This window comes from Danio rerio, chromosome 2, assembly GCF_049306965.1.
Source record: "Danio rerio strain Tuebingen ecotype United States chromosome 2, GRCz12tu, whole genome shotgun sequence".
NCBI classification, from domain to species: Eukaryota; Metazoa; Chordata; class Actinopteri; order Cypriniformes; family Danionidae; genus Danio; species Danio rerio.
The window spans coordinates 18,247,434-18,268,044 of record NC_133177.1 but is presented as its reverse complement, the minus strand read 5'-3'; the positions used below and the strand labels follow the sequence as shown (position 1 = coordinate 18,268,044).

At 37.5% G+C, this 20,611-nt stretch overlaps 1 protein-coding gene and 1 long non-coding RNA gene across 4 annotated transcripts in view; one reads left to right on the top strand and one right to left on the bottom strand.

The window, feature by feature from the left end:
* The window catches only part of LOC141378020 (uncharacterized), a 76,744-nt gene extending 69,412 nt beyond the window's left edge, over positions 1-7,332 (top strand). Inside the window, exon 3 of the long non-coding RNA XR_012391283.1 lies at positions 3,720-7,332. This is a non-coding gene — a long non-coding RNA (uncharacterized lncRNA). The remainder of the gene's footprint in view (positions 1-3,719) is intronic.
* The window catches only part of ntng1b (netrin g1b), a 167,463-nt gene that overhangs the window by 42,768 nt on the left and 104,084 nt on the right, over positions 1-20,611 (bottom strand). For all 3 annotated transcript variants that reach the window (XM_009298418.5, XM_682846.9, XM_073924384.1), the window contains one exon: positions 441-613. In XM_009298418.5, coding sequence (XP_009296693.1) covers positions 441-613 — 173 coding nt within the window. The remainder of the gene's footprint in view (positions 1-440; positions 614-20,611) is intronic.

Below are 20,611 nucleotides of genomic sequence, written 5' to 3'. Positions count from 1 at the left end.
ACCTAATTTTTGCATGTTATTTCTTAAATAAAGACAATACGTTTAGATTGTCTAAAAAGGCTACAAGATTTAAGAATATTTAGACTAGAAACAATACAAAAAAATCTAAATAAGAAAATAATTTGTTTTTGCAGTGTAAAAGTAAAAACACTTAAAAAATGAAAATGATACTAAAATACCTTGAATAATACAAAAATAAGAACAGAAGCCCACCATATGCTACAGGTTTACAGCATCTCTGAGCTGTAGAAAAAACAAAAAAAAAAACACAAAAAGTCTGTCTTACGTGCAACGGCCTACAGGCTTATTGTTGGTCCTTTTCCTCAGAAAGTAAAATGTCATTGGGAACACGACTGAAAAGGTCACGTTTCGGTGCTTGATAGAGCACTATACGCTTCCCCGTGAGTCATGTCGAGGTTGAGATGGCAGGATGTACTCACAGATATTGGCGGTGCCCTTGGGGATGGGCAGGTAGGAGCCCATACTCCAGGCTCGGCCCTGGTAGTGCCTCTTACAGCGGGCGCAATCCGGCCCCGTGGTGTTGTGCTCGCATTCGCAGCCCAGCTTTCCATTGTCATAAACACAGCTGTTGGCATGGAGGTTGCACTTGCACCTAGCAGGATGAAGAACAAAAACATAATAACAAACGTGAAATGTCAGCCCAGTGCCAGCGTTTCAAACAAAGAGCCGGCCGCAGTGCTTGACGTCTTATCCCAATCGCAATATTAATTTCGTTGCAATGCGTTGGGAGCCTCTTTGTGGCATATCCATTACAAACTCCAACCTTTAACGTAGGCTTCCCATGATGCTGCGGAAGAGAGCTTCATTATGCCGTTAAAAACAGAGCTCATTTGAGTGTGCCCCTGCGGAGATACTGAATAGAAGCGTGGGTCACATCTGTGACACAAAAGCAGAATGAAAGCCTCTCAGTGGTTGGGCTTTAACATTGAAAAAAGGCAAAGAAGAAAAGAAGAGAAAAGTCTATCGACACTAACAGCACCTCTTCAAAGTTCTTCTGATGTCTGCCGAGGAAGATATTTCGACAAAGAGTTGACTGTTGTTTCAGAGTGTTTAGAGAGCGTTATATGTATAAGAAATAATCTCAAGTCTGAGGTTTGTTGTGTCAAAACAAAGATGCTTTCCATGATTTTTGAAAAAAATGTATATGTATATTAAAACAAATCAACTGTAATTGTTTAAAATAGGTAAAGATAAATATTTACTAGAATATATGGTAATGATTTAGTATATGGACCTTTTCTCAGTATTAACTTGTTGCTTAATAGCATGCATGTTTTTTTTTGTTTGTTTTTTTCTGCATATTCTGCATAATCTTATTTTACATCCTTAATAATACCTAATATCTAATCCAAATTATTTTAATGACTATTAATAAGCTGCAAATTAGGAGATCTGACAGAAAAACTGTTGATCTTTTATTAAAGAAAACAATAGTGTTATTAATTCAGTGATTTATGTGACATTTTTATGTGATTATACAATTTAATAAACCACATGCATAACATGCTACATAATTTACAATGCTCAGCATAATAGAGTAGACTCCATTTGGAAAATGAATATTTTTATCCATTTCTCTGTGAATATAGGCAATGTATTATGGTGCATTTAAACAAAACAGATTTATTAAACATATCTATTTATTAAAATAATATTTTAGTCACCAAATATATTTAGAAATAGAAAGTAAACAATCAAGTGGCTATGACGGTCTATGCAATACAGTGGAATACTAGTATACAAGCCATATTAAACAAACATTTTTAAGTGTATTGCTATTAAACTACTACTTATATATGTAATGGCTTTATATATATAAAGCCTATTTCTCTTTGAAATAGACTGGACAAAAAGTGATGCTCGTGCACCCACAGCCCTGCTGCTTTCAAGAGTTCCAAATGAAAAAAAATCAATAAAAAAATGTTTTCGCTTTTTGCTGCTTTCGCTTTAAGATTATTAATGGGCCTAACGTGCGCATGATTTTCCTTTCATTATCACACACAGTATGTTTTTCACCTGTTTTTTTTTACAGTTATTTTTGTTAATATGGGTTAATTATCATCCTTTACAATAGCATTGCTTTAATAGGAGATTAACTCCCCCTTTATGTGTAGTTAACTGGTAGTCTAAGATTTTAAGCCAGCACAGATTACTGCGCATAGTTTTAGATACATAACAATAATTATTTTTTAAATGTCAGTTGTTTTGCTTTTTTAAAGAAAAGTTTTGTTCAATATAAAGCACATATACAGCTATATATTGCTTGTTTTGACCCATTATTTAAAGTTTTGGGAAAGAAATGATTATTTATTTATTTTTGGTGCGTCAGAGATACATTTGGTAAATCCTTTATTTTGAGCCATGAAACGTCATGTAAAATATAACCTAATAGCAGTGAAACACTATAAACCATAACCCATTTGCTATTGCACATGGAACAAGCTCATACACAACACATAACACAAAATGTAGATTAAGTAATTTTAGTCAAAAGTGAAATTTATTCATATAACATATATTTTTCCCTAACAACAAAACTGTGGTTATTGAAAATGGTGAGTGACTAGTAATTTTGAAAATCATTAAATTTTATTTAATTTGTACTTAAACTAAAGTGCTACCTTTTTTTTTGGTAAATGTACTAAATGCATTGGAATGTTATACAATATAATGAAAGACATCTTTTGGTCCCACTTTATATTAAGTGTCTTTAACTACTATGTACTTACATAAAAAAATTAATACAATGTACTTACTGTGTTTATAATGTATTTGAGAACACTTGTGGTGCTTTTGAGTTGGAATAGAGTTTGGGTTATGGACAGGTTTGATAGCATGGGTAGGATTAAGGGTGGGTTAAGGTGTAAGGGAACAGTGTATTTACAAATGTAATTACAAAGTTAATTACAGATGTAATTACATATATGTATTTAATCAAGAATAAGTACACAGTAAATACATGTATTTACAAAATAAGTACATTGTAACAAACTATTAGTTCCTTTGTAAGTACATATTAGTTAAGGCCACTTAATATAAAGTGGGACTCGTCTTTTTTTTCATGATACACCGGCCTGTCAACACAACAATTACCAATTTACACTCAATCAGAATTTTAAGATATAAGCCAGAATTGCAAGATTTGAGAATTTTAAATCTTCAGAATGTGAAAGATTACAGAATAGCAAGATGTTATTTCATACATTACCCCATATTGTGCAAAAAAGGGTACAAACTGTGGGATATAAACTCACAATTAAAACGCATAATTAAAAGATACATCATACTGTATATAATTTTAGTTTTTCCCTCTGGAAACAAGGTTTCACAAATATATGAGTGAATATGTTTCCACACCAATTTATTATTATTAATTTGAATGCATGTGTAGTTCTTCATCCTAATTTCCTACAGAGAAAACAGCGAGAGCTTGAGAGACAGTGCGGCGATTGCGGATGATTATCTTATCTGCCACTCGAGATGAGTGGTCTCACTTTCCATATCTCCTCTAAATATAATTTGCAGTCATTGATTTTGCCAGGAGACAAAAGGTTACAACCATGTTGTGTACTTGTGACCTCGGCCTCCCAGTGTGATGGCCAGCGGTTAATGAGATCATTGAGCATTCAGGATATGCTACACCTCTCTGGAGGGTTTGTGTACGCTATGATATCAAGGCAGTGTTTGTTTTTCTGCAGCTCGTTCCAGGGAGGACTTCTGCTCTTTGAAGACGCGCGGCGGTGAGGATATGCGGCTACCGCCTGCTGTGAACTCGAGACAGACATGTTACAGAAATACATCCATTCCAATTGACTTTCTACTTTCCGTGACATTGCACATAAATGATTAATAACTGCGGGAAAACAACTGAAAAATGTAAATTCTAATTTCAGCTTTCATGATGGTCTGTTCATTGTCAAACAAACATTGCATTTGATGAACGTGCTCAGTGTCATTATTTATGTAGATGTTTTTCTTTCAAGTTGGTGGAGCTCTTTTGACTTTCTACTGTTAACTACATATCAACTAGAAGTCATTAGAGTTTTATTAAACTGTATGCTTAATATCTACTATTTTTAGATGGCTCCCCAACATACTTAAATACACTTTATGTAAAATCCAAGGACATTTTTTTATTTTTTTTTTTACAAAACAAGGCCAAAACAAAGTTTGTTTGGAGTTCAACTTAGGAGTTTGAGCAAACTTGTTTTTACTAATTGGCCTTAAATACTTTGTAATTAACATTGAAATTAATCATTTGGTCATGTTAAAAATGTAATTAAATCTGTAATTAATTTCTGTAATTATGTTTATAATTAGGGTGACGCAGTGGCTCAGTGGTTAGCACTGGTCCGAGTCCCGGCTGGGCCAGTTGCCATTTCTCTGTTGAGTTTGCATGTTCTCCCGATGTTTGCATGTCCAAAGACATGTGGTATAGGTGAATTGAATAAACTAAATTGGCCGTAGTGTATGTGTGTGCATGTGAGAGTGTATGGATGTTTCCCAGTTCCTGCTGTGTAAAACATATGCTGGAAAAGTTAGTGGTTCATTTCGCTGAGTCAAACATCAGATTAATAAAAGGACTAAGCCGAAGGGGAATGAACATAGGTTTATAATTGTACTGTTGACCCATCCCTTACACAATAACCCTAATAGGCTATAAACTGTCAAACCAAACCTTTCCCTGTCCCTAACCATACCCGTATCCCACCTCAATAAAACCAAAAGCTTTGTGGGTAACACTTTAATTTAAGTAATAATTTACACTTTTTATTGCTGGGATATTACCTGCCTAGTATTAATGTATTAACTGTAGTAGCACGTCCTTAAACCCATGCAATACCCAAAACTCAACTACTACCCTACTATTGATTAATAAGGAGCTAATTAGTAGTTTATTAAGCTAAAAATTGTAATGGTTTGTTAATAGCGTAAGTTATACATTAAACTAAAGTGTAACAAACTTAATATAAAGTGAGACCATAAAACTTGCTATAAAGCAAAGTAGACTGTGGCTGGTAAATGCCTTAAATCTAACCATTGACCTGTTGCAATGATTTAATAGGAGCGACTCTGGCTCACCTTCTGATTGGTTTCTCTCTTTCGTTACATCTGTTCTTTCCATTGAGTGTACATCAGTAAAAAAACATTCAAAAAGCTCTCTTACAGTAGAAACTGAAATGTTATTCCAAATAGAAGCATTACCAATTTTTTGTTTTTATTCTATAAATCTATAAGCTTGCAATAAATAAATACAGCATGACATGAGTGCCGAACTGTTAACCAACATGAGCCTTGACATGAATTTGTACATGTAGGTCAATATGTTTGACAAACGATGCCATGTTTTAGACATTAAATTGATTTCATACTAATATCACAATATTGGATTATTGGGGAAAGTAATGTCAAATAGGTCAGACATCAATTGATCTGTAATGAGATTTAAAATATGTATGCTATGATTTATCTACATCCTCCATCAGACTGTGCACAAGCATAGGTATTTTTATGCATATTCTTTTGCATGCACTGAAATGCTTTTAGTTTTAACAAAATCCAGTATAATAATTAAAACAAGTTTACATATTTCAATTAAAGATTGATGAACAAAACTTTTTTTTACGTTTTTATTTGTGAAATTATTTCAGTGGTTGAAAATAGGAAAATCAGTGTGTGAAAGCATACTCTATGTGTATATTGGATCTGTGCTTGATGTAAGTCTTTGATGTACCTTTGATGTTTTTGCCCAGTTGCCCACCTATTTTACCTATTTTGCCCAACTATGTTTACTTTCTTATAAAGAGGAAAATATGTATTTACATTTTCATCAGTAAGTTTGTTGAAGGCATTCATGTATGTTGTGTATGTTGTTGTGTGTAAATGTTGATGGGCGGAAGATTGTATGTCAATGCACAGGTCGTGAGTGAGTTTATGTGAAAATATGTACTATACAACATCATTTTATGACCTTGATCACAAGAAATTCTGTACATGGACAGAGTAAGACAGTGCTTTCAGAGTCAGTCTCTCTCATATGAGCCAAAATGTACTGCTGTATACATTTCTGGAGAGCGCCAAATATGTCCCAGGAGCAACGTTTTTTTTTATACAGTTTTTGTTTTAGCGAATCCACCAGAGGCCGCTGTGTATGCTTTTTCAGATCTCTCAAATTTCTCTCGTGAGTGTCATTTCCGCCTGGTCTTCTTGCGTAAATCCACCAGAGGCCACTGTCGACTGACTGACTGATCGACTGACCCACCCTCCTCCTTTACTAAACCTAACCAATAGTGTTTTCAAAAGCACCGATTGACCCGCTCACCCACTTCCCTAAACCCAACCCACAGTTTTAAAAACCACGCCAGAAAAAGAAGCTCTCGCATGATTCGTACAATGTTGTCAGATTTTACCACACTCTCACCCTGTTATTTACTTGCTTATTTTTTGCCTTCTATTTTTGTCTTACCCGCTTTCTGGAACAAACGTTCTTCACCAGACTCTAACACCCTTATTGTGGTCAAACTGGTAAAAGCGGGAAAGCCGTTCATATGAAGGCTAACGGTCAGCTGGTAAGTGCAAAAAGGAACGGCGTCATACCGCCCTGCAACAGAATGAGCTTGCGTTGCAAATAGTTATACGTGCCATGAATGTTTGCTACAGAAACATACCGGCTCTTGTTCAGCAATCAGGGCGCCTGGTCACTCTCTGTGCGTGAATTATAAAGCATGACACGTCATATTTGCTGTTCATCCTTCTGAATGGTCAACTTCAGATAGATTGAATGATAAGCTCATTTACTTGAGGCATACACTGTGTAATTTTGGTCAGATTTTGTATTTTGTAATTCTTCTATGAATCTGCCCAGATTTTAGCTTTGCTGTTTGTCATTTGTGATGCTGAGTTTGTGCAGCGTACAGGGGGAATGGAGAGGATTTTAATAACCCCTATGATCTGCAATCGCATGGTTGGATGATTTTCTGACATGTCAGAGATTTTGGTCTGCCCTCGTGTGAGAATGGCACATTTGAATCAGACCTACAAACCGATTGAACTGAACTCTGTTTGTGCAGCACCTGCATCAAAATAGACACACACTCACAGGTTCACAGGGGGACGATGGTGTGATATTAAAATATATATTCCAGAACTGACAAAAACAATTAAACACATATCATGTTCATATATCTGCAAGACACAGATCTGATTCTAAAAAAAGCAGTGATATTTAATTTCTTTCTTTCCACACAAGCTTTCCACCCCTTCCCTTTAGGTGGCTTAAATACATCATGTGCTAGTTTGCCAACTACCATTAAACAAAAAAATAATAAAATAGGGGTTTGATGGTTTGATTTCATGAGCAGTGTTGGTTGTCAAGTTTCTGCTGAACAATCAGACCATATAGAGTGAGCACATGAATCGTAAGCTTCAGAACATCATGCACAATGTGAAATTGTACCTTGCTGAAATTGCACTGAAATTGTCAACCCAGGCTCATTTTGATTACGTACCCCATATACATTTCTGGAGAGACAAAACATGTCTCAAAAGCTACTTTTTTTTATTTTTTCCAGTTTTTGTTTTCTCTAACCCACTAGAATTTTTGCGTTTCCACCAAAAAGCAATGCAGAAAAAGAAAAGCCCCCTGTATATAGGGCTACGTTTTCAGAATGAACCTATGTTGAAAATCGTAGAGTGTATGCCCAGCCTTATTCACAAACACCACCTAAATACAAACCAGCAGCTTTTTTTTTTTTACATGACTTCTCCCGATGAGATAAAAATCACGTTTATGGTCATATGACAGCAAAAATTGTTCCCTGTACACTTGCCTTAAAGGGTCACGAAACACCAAAACACATTTTTTGAGCTGTTGACATTCATATATGTGTCCCACACTGCTAAAAACACTATTAGGACACCTATATTTCACTAAAATGTGTAAATTGGTTGTTTTTGCGTTTTTTCAAGCAAATTCATATTTCCGGTTTGAAACGAATTTTTGAAGCTACGTCACGGTCATGACATAATAGCGTTGTATTCCAGCGTGCAGACTGGACGCCTGTTCCAGAGTGTGTCTTATTACGTTTTACAGTGTGATGCATTAATGCATGAGTAAGGCTTGGTTTAAACCAATCAGCGCGCTCTATTGTGCAACTTCATTAATATTCATTAGTGTCACCATGTTTACACGACAGAGACGCCACGTTGTGTTGGCAAAACAAGCGTGAAGTGTTGCTTTTATAGTTTGCTGCAGTTAAGTCTCGTTTTCATTTTCTCTCTGTGAGAGCTCAGACTCACGTGTGGATTAACAGTGTACGCGACGCGCGACAACAATAACTTACGTGTCTAAGGAGGTACATTGTTTACCTGAGAGCTGTTCTCATCAGCAAACGCTAAGATCTGGATTCGCTTGTAGTATTCTCTTCATAAAGACGCGACCCTAGTTGCTGGTGATTGTCCTGTCTCTACAGATTTGGTAAGTGAGCGACCAGCGCTCTTTGTTTATTTAGTTTGTTCTAAATTGTTATTTGTTGTTGTTTGTTTAGTTTGTTGTATCGAACTAAGTTAACCATTGCACCGAGTGTAAACATGTTAGCACCACAACCAAACTTTAACCTCGTGTAGGGTTTTCACTGCATTTAGTGACCGGAATAACACACGCGGCTTTCTAACACTACCTGCCGTGTGCATCTAAGTTTCTGGGAAATGCAGAGGTTTTTTTTTCTCTCATTCACCGTGCGGTATCAAACATTGCATGAAAAATACACGCTTAAAGCAGTTCCTCGAATCAAATATCTCGTTTGTCGTGAGGGGCATGAATGAATTCCCTGAATGAAAAAGCCAAACTGCAGTTAAAGTCCACCATTTAATAATTTGGCAAATAATTTGACTACAGATGTCCATGTTAAACACCATCACTTTTCTCCTGTGTGTGTGTGTGTATGTGTATTTTGACTCTGAAACTCGCACGTGCCCAAATAGACACTCCCACACCATCCCACTTTTCTTCCTCTGACATTCCCCCCTAAACAGAGCTGGACACGCCCACTTTTCTGACTTTTCCAAAGTAGAGGTGTGAAAACCCCCCTGCTGAAACGAGGGGGTTTCATGGCCCTTTAACAATATTCGACTACAGGTATTTTTAACTTTTTTTTTTTTTTAGATCTTCATTGAGAGTATGAGAGGGGCTTAACAGTCTATTGATACTCTACTAGTGACTGGTAGTTGGATGTAGTAAAAAGTTACTTGTAGTCTGAAAAATGTGTATCTTTTATGATCACCAGTGATTGAGCAGTTGCAGATCGCTGGAGAACTACAGTTCGGTCACTGAACTGAACTACAACTACAATCATGCACCTCACACAAGGTTTGTCATGATACTGGAATTCGGTAACAATCTATACTGAGATTTTAAAACATTAATTTTCCGCTAACATTTGAGTGCTATGGAGCATATTTTTTAAACACCGCTGATTTGCCATTGTGTTCACATGCTCAACAAAACTGACTGTGATTGGCTGTAAAGATCATCAGTTCACCGAACTCACCGCTGTTTACTGAGTGCAAACACAGATAGATGGACACTGGAGTGGTTTAAAATCCCGAAAATCAGCTGGTCAGTTTATAAGCTGACTTACGAATGATCTGCTGATGAATCACAGCTAAAGTTGTTTAGGTTGGCAAGCTTTAAAACAATGCAACAGACAATACTGGTTGTCCAAACTAAAGTGATTAAGATTAATTGGCTTCACAAGAGAACCCTGTGGCTATATCTTAATACCAAGAAAAGACTTTTCTTGCCAGGATTCCACGGAAGAATTAACTTGGGAGAACACAGAACGCGTCCTGTGAGAAATTAGATGCTGGTCTATTCCTGATTGTCATGTGACCTTTACATGTTAATTATTCAAACATTCTATCATTCGTACAACTATTAGTTTTTCCCTTATATATATATATATATATATATATATATATATATATATATATATACACATATATACACACACACACATACATACATACATACATACATACATACAACATAGATAAAACCTTACAAATTCACGTTGCACAATAAAAATAAAATAGATTTAATACGAATTTCAGCAAATTAACAACCTTAATGCATTTATGCTTTTATTAATATTTTTAGGCAAACTCCTGAAATAAATGTTACATCTTTGAACTCCAATATTAAATCCAGTATAGAGAATTCTTTTCCCTTCCTTTATTTACCCGCAATGACTTCTGGGACTTCTCAAGCTAGTTTTGTGCTTAAGTCTTCATCCACGCATTCTCAATGTCAACAACACATCCGGAAACTTTCATGCGTCCTCCATACTTAGTTTTTACATTTAGAAGTGAACTTTTTAAACGCCTGGGTTCACAACCGGAAGGCACCAGATCATAGGATTTATCAAAAGATGTGGATTTATTGATAAACACTTACATCAAAGAACACAGGAGACTCAGGAAGAACATGGGTTGAAAACAGACATCAACTACTGGATTAGGACTGAATGACACACAGGAACTGCAAATACACAGGGGAATGATTGAACTGATTACAGACAGGTGATGAACACAGGTGAAGGTGATGAACATTTACAAATGGCGGGAACTGGAATAAAAGAGCACATGGGGGAAGGTCAGATGACGAAAACAAAGACAAAAAGAAGACAGGATGTGACAACTTTGACGGTTGTTGATGGCATTACACAAGAACACGAGAACGCGAGATCGCTGAAGAACGCATATTGAGAAACAGCCTTTGTTCCTCATAAGTTTAATTGATGAAATAAATTAAATGAAAGTGACAGTGTTGGGCAGTAGCGTCGCTAAAAGTTGTTACACTACTAGCTTAACTACATTTCTCAGTAGTGTGGCGGTACCATCATTCATTCATTCGTTTTCTTGTCGACTTAGTCCCTTTATTAATCCGCAGTCGCCACAGTGGAATGAACCGCCAACTTATCCAGCACATTTTTACGCAGCGGACTTTGGACTTTGGACTTGTGGGGGAAAGCGAAGCACGGGAGGAAACCCACGTGAACACAATGAGTACATGAAAACTCCAAACAGAAACGCCAACTGACCCAGCCGAGGCTCAAACCAGCGACCTTCTTGCACTACCCACTGTGCCAACACGTCGTCCCGTGTGTGTGTGCGTGTATAAAAGATAATCTTACATCAAATTATGCTGAGTTTTGAACTTAGAAGACTTTTTGAACTGTTATTGTTTATTACATTTACTTGCAATATCCTTTTTTTTCTAGTGCTCCTTTTCAGAAAGTGTATATATTGCTATTAATTTAGGCTACTTTCCAATTTCAGCATCACTGAAGTGCACATATTCATCACCTCTCTGGAGTATCATAAAGGCTAGTCAATTAAATCTCCTCCATATCTCTAATCTGCGGATGTATCTAACCGCCCTTCATCTAGATAGCGAAATTCCCAAAAGTGGTGTGCTTTGAGATCTGACCCTCGGGTTAATTAAAAACCAGCCGAAACTGGATCATCAAGCCGATGTCAGGAAGTTCAGTGTATCCGCGGTGCAGCGGCGAGGGACGTGATGCTTTTGCCGTTGGCATTGTCATATTGAAATTGGAGGGACCGTTGAATATCACTGCACGGGTGCCGCTGGGAGAACGCCTGGCACAGCAACCGTTTGTGCTGGCAGAAAGATGAAAATCCATTTAATAATTCTTTATTGGCCTTTTTTCTTCTCGCGCTCCCACAGTGGGCTTTGGCCATTATCTAAGAGTGGCACCACTCAGTTACTCATTTAACTCCGCTCTCCTCCCTCCTGTTATGAATCGAGGACGTTAGTGTTTTGCTTTGCTTTTGCACTCGCTCTCTAAAGATATGGCTCTGGGCGTTATGCTGAGCGCTATTGTCTATGAGGTGTAGTTCATAACTCGTATTCATGAATTTTTGCCACAATGGGACTTCTTTTCACGAGTCCAATGAATCTGAGAAGGGGTTTTAAATAAAAATAATCGACCCTTCTTTTTTAACATTTTAACAGAAGACGTGTGTGGCTTACGTTAAGGATTAATATGATGCAATGCTGTTTTAATGTTAGCCCTCATGCACAGGAGTCCGCAATCCCGAATCCTATTACTATGAAACACTGCAATGTCTGAAATGTATTGTCTGTCTTCAGAGGAAGAAGAAAGTAGACTTTCATGCTTGTTCCTCTTGCTATGTTTCATCCTGACCTTGGTTTCTCCTGGAATGCGTTTTCCCTTTGCAACTGCTCCTCTTTTACTTTTTTTCTGTGTGAGTAGTCTTTCTTTAAGGGGTTGACATCTAGCAATAATGCAATTGCTACAGTATATTGAAAAATTTAAATGTAAGTACTTTTTTTTCCTTGTGAACATTTTTATCATAACAGTGTAAATTTAAATCTATCAACATGATGCAGGTGAATTTCAGGACTGCTACAAACATATCTGTATTGCTATTATCAGCTGGTATCTTCAGAGGTTAGAGGAGTGAGGTTTACCTGCACAGCACTTACTAGCTGGCCTCCGTTGCACTCACCCCCTAAACCTCACTCCCATCCAGGTCACGGCACCAATGTAACCCTGCGGGTCCTACACCACCCAACCCGCTCCGAGCTGGTATCGAACCAGCGATCCTCTGCATGGGATTCGGTTGCTCAAACAAGGAGGCTAAAGACCATGGCCCCTAGTGTCTGTCGCTAGAGCAGTGGTTCTCAAAGTGGGGGTCGGGACCCCTTGAGGGGTCGCGGAACAATGAAGGAGGGTCGCCTGGTGATTTCCAAAAATCTACTTATTATTATTAGGCCATAAGAATTACCATATTTTATCTATAACCAACTGAAGAGAAAAAAACAGTCGTTTATAGTTACTATAGTAGCTTATTTACTTGTTCTATTGGATTGCGACCCCTCGGATAAATACATTATATTAAAAGACAGCAATAGTGTCAGATGCAGCAGATTGATTTTATAACAAGAGGTTAAACTTTCTGGCCCATTTACAGCACTGACATACATAAAAAAAATTAAACAAAGAATAGACTTCGGTCTATTGGTGTGTGTGTGCGCCATTGAATGCAAGTTTTCTGTATTTATAACCACCTCAGAGGATATTGGGGGTCGCGAGTCACTGGCATTGTTATTTTAGGGGTCGCGTGCTGAAAAGTTTGGGAACCCCTGCGCTAGAGCACCTTTAGAGGTCAGAGGAGTGTGGTTTACCTGCACAGCACTTACTAGCTGGCCTCCGTTACATCAGCATGCACATTGTTTTCTCCTTTATGATTGGCCAATACAGCTTTATTCTAAGGATTTATCATTGCCTGTTGATAGCGCATCACAGTGCTTTTTGCTTTTAATGTAAGCAGTATTTTTTTAAGAAAATTTACTAAAATCCAACACAGGCTTATTGTGAAAATGCACCTACATATACATTTTTGGAGAGCACGAATTATGTAGCCGTCCATCCTTAAAATGAATGCCAAGGGGAGGTAGGACACTGTCGCTGGCTTCTGTTTATAAAAATAAAATAAACAAGTAAATAATAGAGTGAGAACATGGCAAGATCTGCAAATGTAGCAAAAATCAAGCGGCCGGAAGGTTTTTTCTTTTTCTGGGTTGCTTTTGAAAACACTGTCAATTAGGTTTAGAGATGATCAGTCAGTGAACAGCGGCCTGAGGTGGATTTACACAAGAAGAGCTGGCACAAACGGCACTCGAGAGAGAAATTTGAGATTTGAGATCTAAACCTGCCTCTGGTGGAAATAAAAAAAAAAAAAAAAAAAGAAAAACGTACCTTCTGGAATGTACCTCACGATTTCCAGAAATGTATACAGGGATATAATGAGTCTGGGATGCTTAAATCTAAAAGTAAAATCTTTTTTTTTTCACAAATTCACTTAAGTATAATGCATTTTTATTAAAAAGCAATACTTATATCATTTATCTAATACTGTGTAACGCCACGCCAGCAGAAGAAGCCCTCGCCTGACCATTGACTCAGCTCTGCTCCCTCTGCAGTCACTTTCTGTTTGTGCTGTATTTCAGTGAGAACTCAGGCCATGCTTCCTTGCAAAGTATTGCCAGTTTACCTGCCCTACCAAGCATTTTTCCAAGTGACTTTCATGACTGCTATGTGTATGACCCTGCCTGCCTTGTACATTCTCTGTCTTTGCCCTTTTGATTGTTTTGGACTGATTGTTGTGTTACTGAAATTCTGACTGCTCTCGTACTGCGTCATCTGCATTTGGATTGGACTGCTTATATGTTGCAGACTCTCTGCCTGTTCACTCCTCGATGTCTCTGCCTAACACCTTTAATAAACTTTTGCACATGGATTCTAACAAAGCCTCAGCGTTACATACTGTAGAAGTATATTGCAATGTAAATTTGTACTTAAAACAAAACTAAAATACTAAAAGGTATCCTAATAATTACTTGCATTTATATAGCGCTTTTCTGGACACTTTTTACACATTTTTGGGAAGAATCTCCTCATCCACCACCAGTGTGCAGCATCCACCTGGATGACATGATGGCAGGGATATTGCACACCACACACCAGCTGATTTGTGGACAGGAGACCGAGTGATGAAGCCAATTATTATTTATTACTGATTATTATTATTTAACATCTCCTTCTAAAGACAGCGTTCGCTGACAGTTTAGAGTCCCCATGAGCATCTTGTGCTGGTCTCACTAACACCACTTCCAGCAACAACCTAGCTTTCCTTTGTGGTCTTCTATCCAGGTACTGACTCGGTTCAGCCCTGCTTATCTTCAGTGGCCGACCATGTAAGAGCTGCGGAAAGCTAGCTGCCAGCTAAGGTATTAATTTTAACTTATTAAACTCTCTCTTCATCCACTTCAATAATTTCTTATGTTTTAGTCATTTTCATTTTTGTGTACTCTATGACTGTTTCTCAATTCCAAGAATTCAGAGAAAGGTCTTGTGTTCTTGTGGAGACCAGTCTTGCCAGGTGGCCTCGGAAGAATGAACTTGGGAGACCGTGAGAACAGAGAATGCGTCTTCTGAGAAATGAGATGCTGTGTTCTTCCTGATGGTCACATGACCTTCAAGTGTTTTTAATGGAATATTATTTAAACAATAAAGCATTCATACAGGGATTTATTGATTTTTCCCTTTTTAAAATATATACTATGCATAAAAACATTATAAATATTAATTGCACAATACAAATAAAACAGGTTTTAATACGAATTTGAGCAAATAATCTACTTAATGTGTTTATTCCTTTATTAAGATTTTCATGGTAATGTTTATACTCACCGTTTCATTTAGGCAAACTCCTGAGGTAAATAAGTTATATCTCTGAACTTTAATTATAAATAGATATAAAATGCAGCGCTTCCCACCTCCAGTCGCAATGACTTCTGGGACTTCTAGAGCTAGATCGGTGCTAAGTCTGCATCAGTGTGTCCTCGATATCAAGAACACATCCGGGAAAGTTTCATGAGCCCTCTGTTCTTGCTGTCTTGAGTATTGAAACTGAACTTTGGCAGCTGATGATATTACACGAAAACACGAGAACGCACGACCACTGAAGAACGCATATTGAGAAACAGCTTATAGGATATATCCATAGGATATATAAACAGCCTATAGGATATATCCCTCATAAAAATATAATTCCACTCTATCCACTCTAGGAAAGCAAATAACAAAAACTATTATGAGGCAATTTCTTCATTATTCTTACTGTGCTTTGATATGAATTAATTTATTGCTAAAAAGTATGTTATCCTGCAGTGTTATTACTTAATGGACTCTGCAAATGAGACTAAACAACAGAGTTAATTCCAAGCTGATTTGTATCACAGGCTCATCTCAGTCCTGCTGTTTACTGTCAAGGATCTTCCTTAACTTGTATTGTTTGTAAATGCCTAAGGCTGTTATGTGAAGTCTTATCAAGCCAATCTAATTTTCAAAAGTTGAGCTATTTACCTCTGGATGCAAGCTATGAGGGCCAAAGTATTTTACTGTATTGAAAATAAAAAATAAAATGTAGCTTTTAAGGAGGCTTTTACATAACACCAAATTTACATAAACCAAAAATAGAGAACCCCATATGCTTTGGCTGATTGTTTCGCACCAATGCAAACAGGTTTCAAAATGGTGATGTTTTTATGAGCTTGAGTATTACATGTTCAATTTATAGGCATGTGGGAGTACTTGAAAATCAAAACAAAAAGGACTGTATTGTAAATATACAATTTTCCCTTGATTTTCCAACATATAAGAGATTATTATACCATTAAAAAAAAACCATTATGTACATTTCAGGACTCCAAATTTTTATTCAAGCAGCCCACAATATCTTTTTTTTTTTTATTGCTGAAGATTTTAATATGATATTGATCTAAACATGATATTGACCCAAGTTGTCAAAAAGGTTACTTTAACACGTATATTAACAACAAAACACTTAGTGGATTGCTTAACTGTATATAAACGTTCAGAGTAAAATGTTTAAACTAAATGATGTTGCCAAACTCAACACTGTACAATAATAAAAAATAGTCACATAATTTTTAATCAATATTTCAGGATATAGAAGGCCAGATTAACATGTAAAAAATGTAATGTTTAAACTAATAAGCTAATTAACCAAATACGTCTCCAAGCATCTGGCACTGTGATTAACACCATCCTCAATACCAACCCAAGCTCATTTTTAAAAATGTACCGCAATATACAATTCTAATTCTAATTCTTCGCAATAGCCAAATTCGTCTCGGGAGGTAAATTTTTTTTTTCAGTTTTTGCTTTTGCGAATACACCAGAGGCTACTGTGTATGCTTTTTGAGATCTCAAGTTTCTCTAGCGAGTGTCATTTGTGTCTGCTGTTCTAACGTAAATCCACTAGAGGCCACTTTTGACTGACTGACTGTCTGACTGACCGATCAATTGACTGACTGACTGACTGACTGACTGACTGACTGACCGATCGACTGACCCAATGTCCTGCTTCACTAAACTCAACCAATAATGTTTTCAAAAGCACTAATTGACCCACTCACCAGTTCACTAAACCCAGCGAGTGCTTTTAAAAGCAATCCAGAAAAAGAAAAGCCCTCACCTGATTTTTACCACATTCTCACCCTGTTCTATTTTTTGATCTCTGTTTTTGTCTTACCTGCTTTCTGAAACCATTTTTCACCAGACTCGTGGTCATCTCTTCTCTGTGCCACAAGTGCACCGGCATACATGGCGAGCTAATGGACAAACTGGTAAAGGCAGAAAAGTCATCCATATGGAGGTAAGCGGTCAGTTGGTAAGCGCAAAAGGGAACTTTGTAATACCGCCCAGCAGCTTTCATTTTTAAAGATGAAATGCAGCCATACACACTTCTGGCTACATAATTCACGATCTCCAGAAATGTAAATAGAGCTATGTTTCCAGAATGAGCCTATGTTAGTCAATACAGTACTTGTACATTTTCATAATATATAGAATTATTAAATATTCTCATTGCACGGTTCTACACAGTTCATTCATGTTGTCCCAACACAAAAATACTAATTTAAGTAGAGTGAACATAAAACAATTCAGTTTGCAAAAATAAATAAATAAATAAAATCACAAGAATTGTGTGGTTTCAGCTCATTTTAAACAAGTAGTTTGAAAAAAATATTTTTAGGTTGTACGTACCATTACCACACTGTAAACTGAATTACCAGGAGCAAACAAAACTTAACTATTTATGAGATTTTTAAAGAATTTTGAGCACGCACTGAAAGTAAAGTTTAGCAGTATCTGTTAAAAGTTAAAAGTAAAGAGTTTTACTCATGCTGTTTGACCCCTGGAAACTTTCTTCACCTTCTGGCCTTGAGGATTAGAAAAGTCTTAGATGTCTTTGTAGTGAGAAGCAGACTTGGACTCCAAATGTGAACCCTAGTGGAGGCACACAGACATCTGACAGCCATCCCATCAAACAAGGCGGCGAGAGAAGCCCGTACCTGTCTGTCTTCCTGGACATCACAGAAGTAGCAGAAAGTTCTCACTTTTGTATGTCAACCAACCTTAGATACTGGAGATTCTGCATGGCTCTCGACATCTGCCCTAGCAGCTCTTATTGAGCGACAACTGTGACATGACCCGTATTAATTTGAGGAATAAATAAAGCACAAGTGAGGATGGGAGACAAGGAAATATGAATTTTCAGAAGAAAAGAAACTAATTTAAAAGTGCAAATCACATCAACAGAATTGAAGGAAAAGTTCATCATCTACTACGTTTTTTGATTTCTATGATGATAAATAAAAACGTGCATCATGCAGAATCCTAATGGGGACACGTTGAGAGAAAACAACCAGAGAGCAGGAAATGAAAACACATTTCAATACTTTCACACATTCCTTCTCAGGCATTTTGCTTTCATGCACAATGTAAACTCAGATCCTCTGATAAAGTTTCTATTTTCCCTAAAATATAAATGCGTTCTACCTTGATTAAATTTTCTTTTTCACTTTACACGACAGTGTTTGTCAGAACACCGGACCTCAACAGGAAACAAAAGACAGATTATTCAGCATCCGCTGCCTGCACCTTGAGAAAGAGGATTGTGCCCCTGGAGGACCATATTATAGATTTTCAGATCTGTCATGTCTAACCCACCACCCTGACTGCTCTGTATGTTTTCTTTTATATGGGAGTGAATGTCTTTTTCAAGGTCTTTGTGAACACTTCTCAATAAGTGGACTGGGTTTTGGTTCATGGCTGATGAGGAGAAAGTAGAGTAGCTTTTGACCCAGAGCCAAGCCAGGCTTCAGCCATGCTGACATCAGACCATAAGCCAGAGACTACTGCACATCTAGAGCTAGGCTCGTAACTAAATCGAAACCAGAGAAAATGCCAGAAGCCTTAAACCAGTGATGTGACACTGACCACAGGGATGCGGATCCAAATGCAGGTTTATTGGCCGGGTCAGGTAAGCAGTGGTTAATACAGGGGCAAACAGATGTATAAGGGCAATCTGGAGTCGTAGTCGAAATAACAGGCAGATGGTCACAAAGTAGGCAGCAAACAAGATTAAACAAATAAACGAGCCAAGGATCAAAAACATGGCAACGCCAGACAAAGGAAACGTGTTGTAATGTCACTATAGCAGATAACAAGACTCAGTAACCACTGTAGCTGTGTCCCAAATACATACTAATGCACTATTCTACACCATTCTGTAGTATAAAGAGTGAAGGTAGTGCGTTCACACTGAAAACCCTAAAAAAATTAAGTGCACTTTAATAACCCGAATGATGCACTCATTCAGCCAGTAAAATTAAGTGTGGATAGATGGACACTTCGTGCACTCAACAACCGCATGTTTGCTTACGTAGCGGAAGGGGCAGAGCTATCGGGTGCACATGTTGGATAACTTTATTTATTTTGGATGGTGAAAGCAAAATTCCCCTACGACAGTGATTATAGTGCCTCCTGATGGTGAATGCGGTTATACTTATGGCAGGTATAGTTTGGTAGTTTGGTCATTTATTTCACTAATTTGGCAACTGTCAAACGTCATCAGGGAAACGGTTTGAATTTCCGCTTAGTAAAAAAATAAAACATTAGTGCTCCATTAGGGATGACACTACATACATATGCCATGCTGTTGAGTGTGTAAGTGCTTAAGTACATAGTGCATGAGTGTATAGTGTACCATTTGAGACGCAGCTTGTGTGTTAGTGTGCTGAATTTATAGTCCAAGTAATCAGTCTGAGCATCTTCAGCTGTTTGCAATCACTGGTGACATGGAGCAGGTGTGTGTGTGTGGTTGCATGACTGATTATGTAGTCCATAATTTGGCGGATTTGTAGTTCATGTGAATGTGAGTGTTTACCAGCGATCTCTGGTTGTTAGATCGCTGGTGATTGTGACATGGCCACTGTCGTCACAGAGATCAGACTCATCGCAAAGTCTGACCAGGTGCACAAGCCAACATCAGTATTGGCCACTAAGTGAAGTTTTGAGAACAAGGAGGTGAAACATTTCAAATTTTGCACCAACAAAGGTATGGTGAACTGGACCATACTGCCAATCTGAATTTCCAAGCTCCATGTCCAGTATACTGTCTTTTGTAACCCAGGCTATTAGTGGATACATAGCCAGGTCTATATATCTGGAGACTGCAAAATATGTAACCAGAATTACATCTTCTTGCAATTTTTGCAAATTCACCAGAGGCCACTGTGTACACTTTTTTGATGATCTCAAATTTCTCTCTTGTGTGCCATTGAGTAAATCCACCAGAGACCATAATGTTTTTCAGCTTTCTGTGGACTGCCTGACTGACCCACTAGTTCCTTCCCTAAACCCAACCGATAGTGTTTTCAAAAGCCATCTAGAAACAAAAAAAGACATTGGGCCTGCATGATTTTACCACAGTTTTAAATTTAATCACATCTTCAGCATGTTATTTATTTATTTTGCTAATGCTTTACCTGGTTTCTGGAACCATTCTTCACTGGACTCAAACCCTGTCATTGCAATCCAATCCACTCTGTATCCCAAAGTCCATCAGTGTACATGGCAAGCTATTGGGCACAGTTGGGCAAAGTTACTAT